General features: G+C 40.4%; 1 protein-coding gene and 1 long non-coding RNA gene across 5 annotated transcripts in view; both read right to left on the minus strand.

Annotated features, from left to right (window-relative positions):
* Window positions 1–13,419, minus strand: part of LOC308384407 — a 373,851-nt gene that overhangs the window by 154,019 nt on the left and 206,413 nt on the right. The window lies entirely within an intron of this gene.
* Window positions 1–13,419, minus strand: part of trps1 (trichorhinophalangeal syndrome I) — a 118,314-nt gene that overhangs the window by 87,887 nt on the left and 17,008 nt on the right. For all 3 annotated transcript variants that reach the window (XM_080862943.1, XM_080862944.1, XM_080862942.1), the window contains exon 2: window positions 10,632–11,160. In XM_080862943.1, coding sequence (XP_080719069.1) covers window positions 10,632–10,644 — 13 coding nt within the window. In that variant the 5' untranslated portion in view covers window positions 10,645–11,160. The remainder of the gene's footprint in view (window positions 1–10,631; window positions 11,161–13,419) is intronic.

Here is a 13,419-nt window from a genome sequence, read left to right on the forward strand (position 1 = left end):
CTTTAATATAAGCTTCCACCGTTAAGCCGGGAATTAGAGAAACGCATAATAAGTCAAATTTTTTAAAACCTTTTTATCATATCTATCCATTTGGTTTTCTGAAAATTTGAGAATTCCTGCTTTAAAATTCTAAGCTGTGCAGTAACAGCGTGCAGTCCTTTTCAATCCGTCCCTGCTGAGTGCAGCACAGGGTGGAGCCACTGGTCCCAAAGGTGTTTTTTTCCATGCTGGAAATTTGTCAAGAGTTTATCAAGATAGGGCAGCGTTCAAGCATACAAGCCAAGGGTAGCGGGGAAGGGTGGCAGAGTGACTCAAGAGTAAAGCATCCTTCAACCAGAAGGCTAAATTATCTCCCTCGTGACTGTGAAAATCCAACCTGCTAAAGTGTCCTTGAGCAAGACACCAAATGCCTACCAGTCCCAGGGGTGCTGTTCTGTAGCGGAGGTTGCAATCTACAGGGGGAGATGAAAAGAGACGATTTCACTACTGGGGATCACTGGAGTATCACAAAAAAGCCTGTGAGCTAAAGTCACCAGTTCCACGCCTCACCTCACCACAAAACACTCTGGTGGCAAATTATCTGCCTCCCCCTCTTTCTGTCTATGTGGCACTCTTTTCTCTTACTGCCTTCCTCTTTCTCTCTCCTCCTGTCCTATTATGGACATAGCAACAGTTTTGCTGTCAGGACGACTAAAGATTTGATTCAGTGTCTGTCCCTGTCTGAATGTGTGTCTGTGTGTGTGTTGTGTGCATGATAGCAGATAAGAGCCATATATAAACAGCACTTAAAAGCAGAAATGTAAATGTTTAGAAGTCACTGCAGAACACAGACCATATCAAGATACCAGAGAGAGCAAGAAAGAGAGAGAAAGGAAGATTAAAGCAGAGTTCACACCGGGAGAACTAGCAGACTGCAGTTGAGACTCAAGTTGGATTCCAGTCATCGAGAAGACTTGGTGGAATTTCACATCTCAAAGCATCCAAACTGTTTAATCTGCTGCTGAAAGTGAAGGAAGTTTTGAAAAACTGACCAGGATGCATTTGCACCTGTGTAGCCTGTTCAATTCAAGGCATCATATTCATAGGTAAAATAGTACAGAAGCCACGCTGGAGTGTCCGGGCAAACAGGAGTATAGGCACGTATCTTTTACAGAGGAGGTTTCTGTTTCGGCATAATGCATCAAACGCTTAAAAAATATCCAAAACGTCATTTAAGACAACTCTTTGATTATTTTATAGACATTTTTAGAAACTACTGCAATGACATAATGACTGAAAAGCCACATAAAGAGCAATTAACCTCAGCAGTTTCACTCATCAGAGAGGGGAAACTATCGTTTTATGCCGTCAATCAAAATTTTAAGCTATGAGACTTAATAGTGACCTAATTTTGAGTGAGTCACACAGGTCTCGAGACGGGTTGGTGGCTCTCTATCAACCATCGTCAACAGGGAAAATTTTCGTTTCCGCAGCTGGTTGGTGAGTGGTCAGTAGAGGTTGCTGGCCATCGCTAGATAAAATTAGTATACAGAAATGAAGAGGTATACGGTTTGCTTTGGTTGCTAGTAGATTGCTGTGGTTGCCCATAGTTACATTTCAACAGCCTTTGTAGTCTACATCTTGGGCAAGATGGTGAACCCCAAGTTGCTCTCTGATGTGTTCCTCGGACTATGAATGTTGAATAGAGAGCTCTTCAGCATAAGGAAAAGTGCTTATACACATAAGTGAATGAGGCATGTTCTATAAAGTGCTTTGTGTGCGTTAGATGAGAACCAGTCCACTACCACTTGGTGAATAGTTGGCGAGTGTTTGCAGGCATGTTGGCATCTTTCATGTGAGTGAGAAAAGCAATAACAACAGACACCTTCAGATAGCGAACAAATTCTACAAACAGCTTCACATCAGAAACGTTGGGAGTTTCTCTTTAATTTCTATTTAACTTTTCTACTTAGAGACAGTGATATATGAGCATTTCTCAACACATCTGACAAAAACCCAACACAAATTATTTATTGAAACATGGCCCTTTAGACTGATTGGCCTTTTTGCTTACAAATTCACTGTAACTTTGGATCCAACACTCGAACCGAAGCTGTAAAGAACTTCATGAATCAAACATGACATGTTTCTTTACCATAATATAAAAGCTTGCACATTTTGTGAAAGGCTGCTGCAGATGAGGCTTCAGTGTGCGAATCCTCGAAGGAACAAGCAGGAACAAGTCCATTTTCACATATATATGTGATCTAAATGTACTTATTGTGCTTGGTTGAGAGTTTGTGTTTGGTTACACAAGTGTGTGGCTGCGCAAGCAAGTGAGTGATTGTTAGCAGAAGCTCGTTAACCTCAGAAGTCATTACCACAGCCTCGAGGTTTACGGCAATTAGACAAAATAAACGGCAAACGAAAAACAAAAAAAAGGATAAATGAAAAACAAGAGGAGAGAAGAAAGTGATTACTGGAGAAAAAATTAAAGTGATTATTTTCACCAATTTGAGAAAACAATAACCCTCCCCCCTCAGCTCTATCCCCCATGAGAGCGGCTAAACACAATTGCTGAAAAGAAAGTAATAATTGGAGAAAAATAGAAAGCGATCATTAGAGTTAAGAAGAAAAAAAACACATTCGTTTTGATAATTTCTAATATAGCTAATGCGAAAGAGGAAAAAAAAGGCAAATGTTGTAATTTATGAGAGACGAAAAAGGAAGTGCAGTGAATACGCATGTATGTGTGTGTGAGTCGGAGGAAAAGGGGTAGTAGTTGACATCACTGCTCCTATGTAGACTTCTTTTTTTCTCTTTTCTCAAGACGTTTTTGTTTTTACAGCTTCACTCTGGGCAGACCAGACCGTTGTACACACGTTCATGCGCACAAACACACACACCCTCGCTCGCTCTCCCTCTATCTCTCTCTCGCTCACATACACACATGCACACTCCCATACATATTCCCATACGCACAGACCCCTAAAGGGGCCTTTTTTCCACATTGGACCATATGGTGCAGACAGGCGCACGGAAACAATTCTCTAAAAACAACACACATTCTACACTTAGAAACCTACCACACACACACACACACAGGCTCATAGATTTTCCCTCTCGCTCTCTCTCTTTCAAACACACACACATACACATGCACACACCAGACAGTTAAATCTGCTGAATGAATTGCTGCCTTGTTCAGCAGTGCACTAATGGCAAGAACCTGCTATGGCGATTACCACACACACGCACGCGCGCACACACACACACACACACACACACACACACACACCAGGGCTTAGCATTAGGCATTCTAGGGCACTTATCCATTAGAGAGGTTAGTTATTTTCCTCACTCCAAACGTAGGTATTCAGCTTAATATTCCAACAGCGGTGGTTGTAAATCTGCTCGGTTAAGGAGCTGGGGCAGATCTCTCCGAAAAGCTGGATCTCCTTAGTACACCAGGATGGAGCTCAACCAATTATACAAGCTAATAAAAAGGCTGATATTTTACTTGTTTTTATTTTTATTTTACTATAAAAACCTGACGGTGAAGCCTTGAAATCTTTATTTTAAAAAAAGTTGTAATTATGATGTATTCAGTTGCGTATCCTCGTAGCTTTCTTTCTGTTTCAGTAAGTCTTGCTTACCATTTCCATTAGCTTACTCTACTTAAAAAATCTTCCCACATATCCTCTAGGTCACAGTTTTGTTTTCTCTCACAGTCGGTAAATCCACTTTTCTGCCAGTCTCTCTAGTTCCCTTTTTCTCTCGTGTAATCAAAGACGCAGCAGGTTCTCCATTATTCTTTAAATTTGGCACTTTTCATCTTTCATTTCAGAGTCAAATTTAACAGTGTTTGTTATTGCAGTCAAATGTATCCGATGGACTCAAAGCAGCTGGAGACAAGAATGCCCAATTTTTCAGCTCCACTTACTCAGCATTGATTTGTTAAGACTGAAAAAAGTGACTTCTGTAATGCGCGATGCCGAGAAAGAGAGCACTGAGTCATCTCACTCAGAGGGAAACTTCCTTTCATACTAATGGGGAAGAAACTGCACATAATAAAGAAACGTTTCCATAATGTAAAAGTTAGGGTTACAAACATTACTGTCACAATTATTTTCATTCTTAGTCATTTGCTATTTTATCCTGTGATTGTTTATTTCTAAGTAATACCATTAACTGCTATTAACAGCTTTGTGTTTTCAGCTGAACAGAACCAATGTCAAACCTACTTTGTCAAAAAAAACAAGAGATTTTGCATGAAAATACTTAAAAGGCCACCCCCAAAGACACCAAAACTAAAGCAAGGCAGAGGCTGTTTAAGCATAAGGCAAGTATGTCTTGCATAAGTAATAATCAACAACGCACTGCTCGACATAGACTAGCAAATCTAGGATACCCCACGTTGTAATGTTTTTAGAAATGCCATGTTAGACCCATAAAAGTTCCTGAAAAGTTCCTGCAGCTGATTTAAACCACACCTTTACACGTTTAGTTCTCTCTAGCATTGTCACTATGAGCAAGGACTATGCGTGTGCATCAGTCTGTGTGCTCTGCAGTGATTGACAGCTGCCGTTGCCGATGCTATACATCCTTCATGAGAGCACTCTGTCTTCTGGATCAAGGAAGCGAGATAATGCATCATGGACAAATGTCTTAATCTCACTTAATCTTACTTGACATTGTCCACTTTTTTTTGGGGGGGGGGGGGGGGGGGGGCAGGGCACAAGTGAGAGCCACTGCACAGTTGTAATTTTGTCACACAGACTTTTGTTGTAAATGACACGTTAATGTTATCAGAACATAAAAAGGTGTCTGGGGTGCTTTTTTAGTCACAAAGCATCATGTTCAGATGCCATCAAGCTAGTATTAAAAAAAAGGATTTGAGGTTGAAAGTGGCTTTAGTCAGTTTATCTTTAATGACAATTTTGCTCCTGCATTGTTCCACACAACAGCAAGCAGTCCCTCACCACTTGCACTGGCATTCCAGTCAAACAAACACAGCCATGTGCTGTGAAACTCATTGCATCGTGGTGACTGTCTGAGTTGCATTTGGCTTCAGTGAGCACCTGAAAAAACTACCGTTTGGAACTATCTGTCAGCCCCCAGCTACTCTGTTTTTATTGTTCTGGCAACTTGTTCTGCTGCTGCCAGGCACCCTGGCTCCTTTGGATGGCTGTGCTGGCTGCTAGTTTTAGCATCACCACCAGCAACTGGCCTGTCAGCTCTCAGCAACTCTGTCTTTATCGTCCTGGGTAAGGGTTCTGGTGCTGCCGGCCTGGCAGGAGTACTATCAGCAGCAGCCTGAGCTTCTGTCTTCCCCTTTGTTGTTCCTCATCAGTGGACTCTCTACAGAGTCTGTCAACAGTTGAAAATTTGATGTAATTCACAAAATCAACTCCGTATTAAAAAAAACGAGTGTGGTCGTTAATTTTGTCCAAACTTCCAATACGATGTCATGTTATATAAATGAGTGGGTCAAAGCTGCTACAGAGCACTGCGGTGATAAAACATTTACAAGCAATGCCAGTAAAGACACAGCATTCCTACGACTAATACATGGGTGGAAAAAACTGAATATCAGCAACATTTGATTACAGAAAAAAATGACAGTATGCAGTATTTTGGGGGAGAAACTTCATTCAAGCTGACTTCAAACTTTCTGCAACTCCGTCAAGGCTGCAACTGCAAAGAGATTTTTCCTTCCAGACATACTGGGGCAGCACGCAGCTGTATAGTTCACCAGCATATGGATTAAATAAATACAGTCTGCACAGAGCTTGTTAACACTTGTTCACTTGGATCCAGCACAAGTTTTAGGCAAACCCAACAAAAAAAACATGCACTCACATCTGTGCACACCCAGACCAAAGCGTACATGTAACTTATATGCACACAAAGAAGTATGACACACACATGCAAACATCCTTAAAGGAGTAAATGTGTAGGTAAGTATTGTGAATCCACACATAAATATATAGAGAAACTGGAGGGAACCTTTTGATAAATACTAAGTAGCATGTTAGTGATTAGCAAAAACTCCATTTACCACACTAAGGCAAGTCTGTTTGTATGTCTGAATCCAATTTAACCAGTTTTCGAATCAGCATAAATTAACTGTATGGGAGTTTCATCTAATCATACACTTGGTTGGATATAAAAATAATAAATTGTACATTTTAGCTGAATCTTTTATCTTTTACATGCGCACTAACATCTTACGTGTATCCAACAGTTACTTGGAAGTGCTTCAGTTGAGATAGCACAACTCTCTCTCACACACACACACACACAAAACTGTTGGTTGGGGTCTGATCTACTTCTGGCTATGTAGTCAGTTGCTAACAAAATCTGATTAATGGATTTCAACTCAGTCTCTCCAACAAACACAGAAGCAGACTGAGAGGAAGATGAATTGGTACAAGCTTTGAAAACTAGGTTGGGTCCACTGCCTCAGCTTTGCCTAGTTACCGTTCTTAATCTGATTAATCAAATTTTTTTCCTCCTAGAAAGGCTTTGGAAAATGAGCGCACCAAGCACCGAATGCTAGTCAGGTTTTGCTGTGTGAATCTGACCCTCCAAACAATTTGGATACGAGGAGAAACAAACATGAACTGTGCCATGCGTGCCTGCATTAATGATAACATTTCTTCAAGCCTTCAACTTGTTCCAGCATCAGTTTATGTCGTAAGATATACGATATGCCATCTCGATCCAAATGTTAACCAGGCTTATAGGCCTACCCCAAATCTAGGCATATTATGCCTAGATTTGGGGTAGGCCTATAAGCCAAATCTAGGCATATTATGCCTAGATTTGGGGGTTGCAAGCCTGCTGGCATCTGGGCTGCAATGCGGTAGTATGGACAGCTCTGGGCACAGTTATATAAGCTAATGAACCATCTTAAGAGCCATTGGAGAATTTTTTGTAAACCAAATGCTACATTTATAAACTAACAGCCAATATACAGTACACTGTTGGTCGAGTTTTATCAATATATTACAGACAATGCAATCAATTCCTAAACAGCAACTATTATTGGCCAACTATGTCCTGCCTTGTACTTTGATTGCTCAGAAAGCAAACTCAGAATAAACAGGTCAAAACAGCTGCACCATAAAAAGATAATTATTCAGTGTGACAATGCAATCAGGTCTGCTTTCTCAATGTAGTTACAAACAGAGTTACTGCAAGCATGCAAACAGACCATAATTGAGATAAAACAGACTTATGCAAAGAATTAACACGCATCTGTCACCCTGATCTTTGATTGATTCGGTGTCCTTTAAAGTAGTCGATCATTAACAAACTGACAAATTAAGCCATTAATAGCAATGACACCTGGTGACACCTCCTTTATTAATCTTTGCCTGGCTAAATAATAAGTCTTAATTGGAATCTATTAGAATGAATTGTTAGTTGGGATGTCAGGGACAAAGAAAAAGACTTGTGTGCATGAGTTTGTCCATGTACGTCTTTGCGAGAAGATAAAGGTTTAATGCCCTCTCTACTTATTGATGAATGGGTATGTCTCGACGTCCTACACACACATACGCACACGGAAACACTGAAAAGGAAAAAAAAAACGCGCATATGTGTGTGTATGTGTGTGGAAAACTAACAGCGGCAGAGCGCGCTGTAAAGCTGCGAGAAGATGAGATCATCACACACACTGAGCTACCTTCTGACCCATTTTGGCAACAGTCAACAGGTAGTTTACACGCGGATGTTCAAACGTTTTCTAAACCAGGCTCTGCTCTGACTTTTGCTGTTTGAGGCCGACACACACAGACAGTAAGAGGGTGACGCAAAAAGAGAGAGAAAGATCTGCTGACAGACAATGGGGAAGGAACACATCAGGAATCACCACCTCAGAGGAGCGAAACTCTTTTGTGGGCTACTATGTCACAGAAACAAAAAAAAAGTCTTTATATGTGCACACTGCGCTGTGTGTTGCGTGCAGGATCAAATTCAAATGGCTCTATCTCTACTCAACATTGCTCAGTTTTTTTAAAGCCTCAAGAAAAAAACAAAAAAAACCTGGCACATGTGACTAACATATCAAAGACTAGGAGATAACCCAACATGCACGCACACCACTGCATCTATGAGAACATTTGTATATACACATTTGAAGGCATGCAATCATGCACATGCATACACACAATTGAATAGACACACACACACATGACCACAGCTAAAAGCATCAAGCAGCTCAAAGTAATCCGCCCTGCTGAATAACATCACCAAGCAAAGCCACCGCACCGCATAATGAAAAACATGCTAACACACACACAGATGCTCGCACACTGTGCAAAAGGACATACGCAAATTTGCATATCCATTATCATTCACTATGGTGCATGCAAAATAGCTACGTAGAAAGATATTCATAAAGACGCACCAAAAGTACAGAGACAGTCTCAAAGACACTCTGCAATGATCATGCATTTACAGTTAAAGGGTCATTTCACCAAAAAAGACCTGCGTTTTTTAGCCTTCCAGGCTGCTTGGAGTTCACTTTAAAGAGATTTCAACAAAGCTGCTAGTACTCATATACTGAGCTATACAAATAAAGAGGATTCATACACTTCCTAAAAAATCAACTTATCTTACATAACTCAATGTATAAGAAACCTTGTTCTGGAGAGTTTTGAACGGTTGAAACAGTTCCCAATAAAAACTGTTGAGACAGCAGAAATAGCACGAGAGTGTGTGAGAGAAAGAGAAAGGAAGCAGACGTCGAGAGCTTCAGCGTGCGTTGTGACACAGGTAAAGGAGGATACACAGCAGCTGTTTGTGCACCTTTGTTTGTGTGTCTTTGTGTGTGCTCAGCACAGCTGATGGCTGGTGAAAAATGGAAATAAATAAATTCACAAATTTAAAGCGTGTCAGTTCTTGCAGCTTGTTAGTAACACAAAAGCCCCGATAAGGCAAAATACAGTGCGGTTAAATTACCGTATGTTAGCGTCACAATGCATACAAATGTACACGCCCACATATATACATATATACACACACATCTAGACGAGAATAATTCTCTATTTACATGGCATAATTCAACAATATGGTTGTATGTACCGTATGTGAAAAATATTTCTTGATTTGCGAGCGTTTGGATAAAGGCAGACAGTTCGGCACATACGGTATTTAAGAATACAGCACTGCTATAATTATAATGTATGCTACACCACAAACCACTGCAGCTTTTTGCACATGCTTACATAATAACCTCAGCTGTAAATATATGTACTTCCTGCAGTACAATAACCTGTGCAGTGCCATTACGTTCTAGGATCCATGAATGCACATAGCAAAAGGAAAAAGTAACCTTTTCAGTTCAAACACTCTCATATCTGAACAAACAGATCATGTTTTGGTGTTGTACAAAACTCAGCATTTAATTGAACAGGCACTCTTATTCATATGTTACCATCCCCTAATTGCAGGCTCACCATTAACGGTCTCTATGTAGCATGTGGGCTTCTGTAAAGCCTTGGAGATCACTGGTACTAATCGACATTGCTAGTAGTTTGCTGTGGTGGTGCTGGAGTCGACGTTTGAAAGCGTATTTATGGGATCTGAAGAGCGAAATTAAAGCAGCTGTGTCAGAAATCTCTTGTTAACAGACATCCCTGGTAACAATTGCATATTTTGGAAGCAAACCAATCAAACAGTAGATCAAGTTGCTCCCTCTAAACTTTACAAAGTGTGAGGAACTAATGAGCTCTGCTAATGAGGTCTACTGAACCAGAATACAGCAGATGCTTACTGGAAGAGCAGGTAATGTTTCGCTATGAGTAAACTGCTCCACTGCTTGATGGCAAAAACAATCTTTTAACTTTTATTTCTGCATAGGAATCATTTGAAACAGCGCAGTATTCGAGCAATATTTAAACAGTTTTCCACCCTCACTGGGTGCCACCAGGCAAACATTAAATACCACAGCGTATGGAGGAGCGATTCAAGGCAACGTGCACAGTCACTTCCTCCACAAGTGATGACTAAGAGCAGTTTTTCATAATACTTCGTTGTTCTGCGTGTACGCCATTTTATCTGCAGTCGCTTAGTAAACTACCCCCCTGTACCCGCTTTGGCTTGAGGTGGTTACATCAGACCCACAAACTGGCCGAGCTCTGAGAACGACGGATGCCTGTTAAAGCTTTTATTTTTTTATTTCTCGTGAAATTGTTTGCTTTCATAGTTTAAAGCAAGACTTGCTGTGCACACACACACCACAAAAACACGCTGAGTTACTGCAGAAAAAGTATATTAATTTATTTTTTTTCAAGGAATGAACGCTGATGCTGCAGAAAAAAAGTGAATTATTGTTTTATTTCTAATGAAAAATAATTCATAAACAATTATTAGCACTTTAATTTAATGTAAAAAAATAAATCCCATTAACATTTGTATTAATATTGTATTAAAGATTAGTGTCTAATTAAAAAGTGTATAATATACATTTAATTATTAAATGTTACACTTGATAAACTGACTTTGTAAATATTCACGGTAGTTTTGTCAGAACATGTAGGACAGAAAGCAGCAGAATCCTGAATATCAGCAGTAAAAACATTAAGTTTAAAGTTGTTCACTTTCCTATTGAGGGATTGAAAGTGACAACATATATGTCCTACCTCTGCTGATCATCGGGTTATATAAACATCATGGCTGGCTCCTGGCTTTGGCATCGGTTCTGATGAAATGGCTCGGTTTAACCCTACGCCGCAGCGGTCCGTCCAGCAGCGCAGTTCGGCTACTGGCCTTCTGTACTCCACAGCGTAATGGAAAGCAGAAACCAGGTGTCAGACCAGAGCTAGTATCCTTCCATTTCTTAATCAGGTCCACACAACTCCTCGCAGGTCCGTGAGCATCCGCGCTGAAATTCTTCGGCTTCTTTGACTTTTGCTTGTGAAGGTCTTCAACTGTAAGTCGCATCAGCTACTTTTAGTCCACGGCTGCTGCCCCCCCCCCCCCCCTCTCGTACGCTTAACAGCTGGCCATTACAGCTTTGAGTTTGATCAAGTGTGTGTTCTGCGTAAGAGCTGTTATGCAAGCTGTCACGTTTGCTGTCCGGTCCTTTATTTTTTGTTTTGTTTTTTCGTAATTCAATTCTGGTTAAGGTCCTCAGTCATGGTTGTCAGAGTCCACTATCATCTTAACAACCTGCAAAAAGACAGAAAGACAAATACTGTTAGAAATGGGCACATGCTGCAGAAGTTAATGAAACCTATTGGAGCCAGATTTCAGACATTTTTTCCATACTTTACGTTTACGGGAAACAATTTTGCCTGGACTTTAGACGTCTACATTAAAATGGTTGATCAAAGGTGCACAATAGCCAAGAAAACATTCAGTGCCCTGCTCAGACCCTGGCCGGTTTGAGGGTTTTTTTCTTTTCTTTTCCCATATGTGACAGCTGACAATGCCTTTCACATGTGAAGTCAGTTTTGAGGTCTTTTTAAAGTCGGGGCCACGGGTAATTTACAGTACAATTTAAAAAATAAAATAATAATAATAATAATAAATGTGATTCTTTCACAGTGAGCATCGTCAGCTTTCCGTGAACTGAGAAAAAAAAGTTCAATTTTCAACCAAAATCTACAATTAACAAACATGTCTGTGTTTGACAACTGTAAACTCGTTGCTTTTTTGCTTTTTCATGTCAAATTATATTTTCTTTGTACCACCACAGAAGGACGTGAAGCACAACAAACAGCCCGGACATTAACAGTCAGGTAAATAATGAGAAAAGACTGTGCAGGCGCAAAACTACTGGGGAAAAAAAAGGTCACTAATAATATCCCAAGGATATAATTAACAGTAGAACCCAGCATCTCGCTGTCTTCTTCTTCAAGTATGATTTGCTCACTTTCAATTGTGATTGCTTAATGAATCACAACAAGGCTGTCATTGATGAATAACTTCCAGGAATCAATAAAATAAATGATCACATATTGGATTTCCAGCGGCTGTGCCCGCTGACGAGTCTATTTTTCTTCATTCTGTAATTCTAACTGTTACAAGTTACACTCTAGTTCTCAGTTCCCCCTTTTGTTGCCCCAACCACAAAAATAACCCCACCCTCTGTGTCAGTAACACTCCTCTCCCGCTCTCTTTTTTTTTTTTCATTCTCACTCTGCCACCCTGTCTCCTTCTTTCCATCCATCTCGGCTCTCTCTACCTCGTCCCGCAAATCAAAATGTTAGTCTGTATTTATAATAAACCGTTTTCCTCCAGTGCCTGCATCAACAGTGGATAAAGATTCAATACCTGTTCAGCGGTCTTGACCACTTCCACAGACAGTTCTAACTTTGTTTGGGCTATAGATAGAAAGTTAGCACACCAGAACTGGAGGCTATCATTATCTGAAAATGGATATCTGCTGTTTCGCAAGAAAAAAATTTGCTGGCAATAAAAGCCAAGAACATTATGAGTCATTACTGAAATTATGAGTCATTTTAAAGACCCTCCCATCTTAAAACAGTGCTGTTTTTCAGGATTAAAAACTAACTTCTCAGAAAAAAACACGATGATTTCCAGGTAGGCACTTGGAAAAAAGTTGTCCATAGGTAACCTTGTGAAAGTGTCCACACCACAAAAAAACAAACAAAAAACAAACAAACAAAGAACACAACAAACAAACAAAAAAAGAAGGTGAGAACTCCAGTATCACATCAAGCAGACATGCTTCCGGTTATTACATGATCGACCACATCATGTAATAACAGCGTTATAACGGAGAGGACGAATGTTCTTTTCAAAGCAGAAAAAGAGAAATCTAAGAATCAACTTATTCATTAGCAGTTCTCACAAAAGGAAAAGAAAAGAGGAAAGAAAAGTTTTCTTTATCTTAAGAGTGAGTATAGCTTTAAATATTTTTTTTCCTGTGGAACTCTGACTCAGTCAGCCCCTGCTTACTCATTTTCTCAATCACTGTTTTTTGCTTCTTTGGTGTTTTTCTCTGTATTCTCTGTTTCTTTTTCTTCCTTTCTTTTTTTTTAACTTCCACTATGACTTTTCTTGTTTTCTTGCATTCATTCATCTCTTTTTCTAGTATAACTTCCATTTCCCAAGCTCACGTCCATCAACTTCACGTTTTTCTCCCTCTCTCCGTTCCATGTCTCTCTCCCATCAATTCATCCCTGAGCTCGCTGTCACATTAATGTGTTTCTTCTGACTGTTTTTCCAACTGTCATTGTGGCTGAGATACCCCCCACCTCCCAACCACCGCCACAGCCCCCCCATCCCTTCTGCGCTCACTCCCGCAGCCCCCCACCCCCCCATACACACACACTTTGTGAATGCGTGTGGTCCAGTCCGGCCATAGACTGTTACATTGTCCCAGACAGGTTGGACTGCGCCACTAGCCAGCAGACGAGGGGGGGATGGGGGGAGGTGGAAAGCGGGGGTTCCTAGGCAATG

The sequence above is a fragment of the Rhamphochromis sp. 'chilingali' genome, assembly GCF_963969265.1.
Source record: "Rhamphochromis sp. 'chilingali' genome assembly, chromosome: 17".
In the NCBI taxonomy this organism is placed as follows: domain Eukaryota; kingdom Metazoa; phylum Chordata; class Actinopteri; order Cichliformes; family Cichlidae; genus Rhamphochromis; species Rhamphochromis sp. 'chilingali'.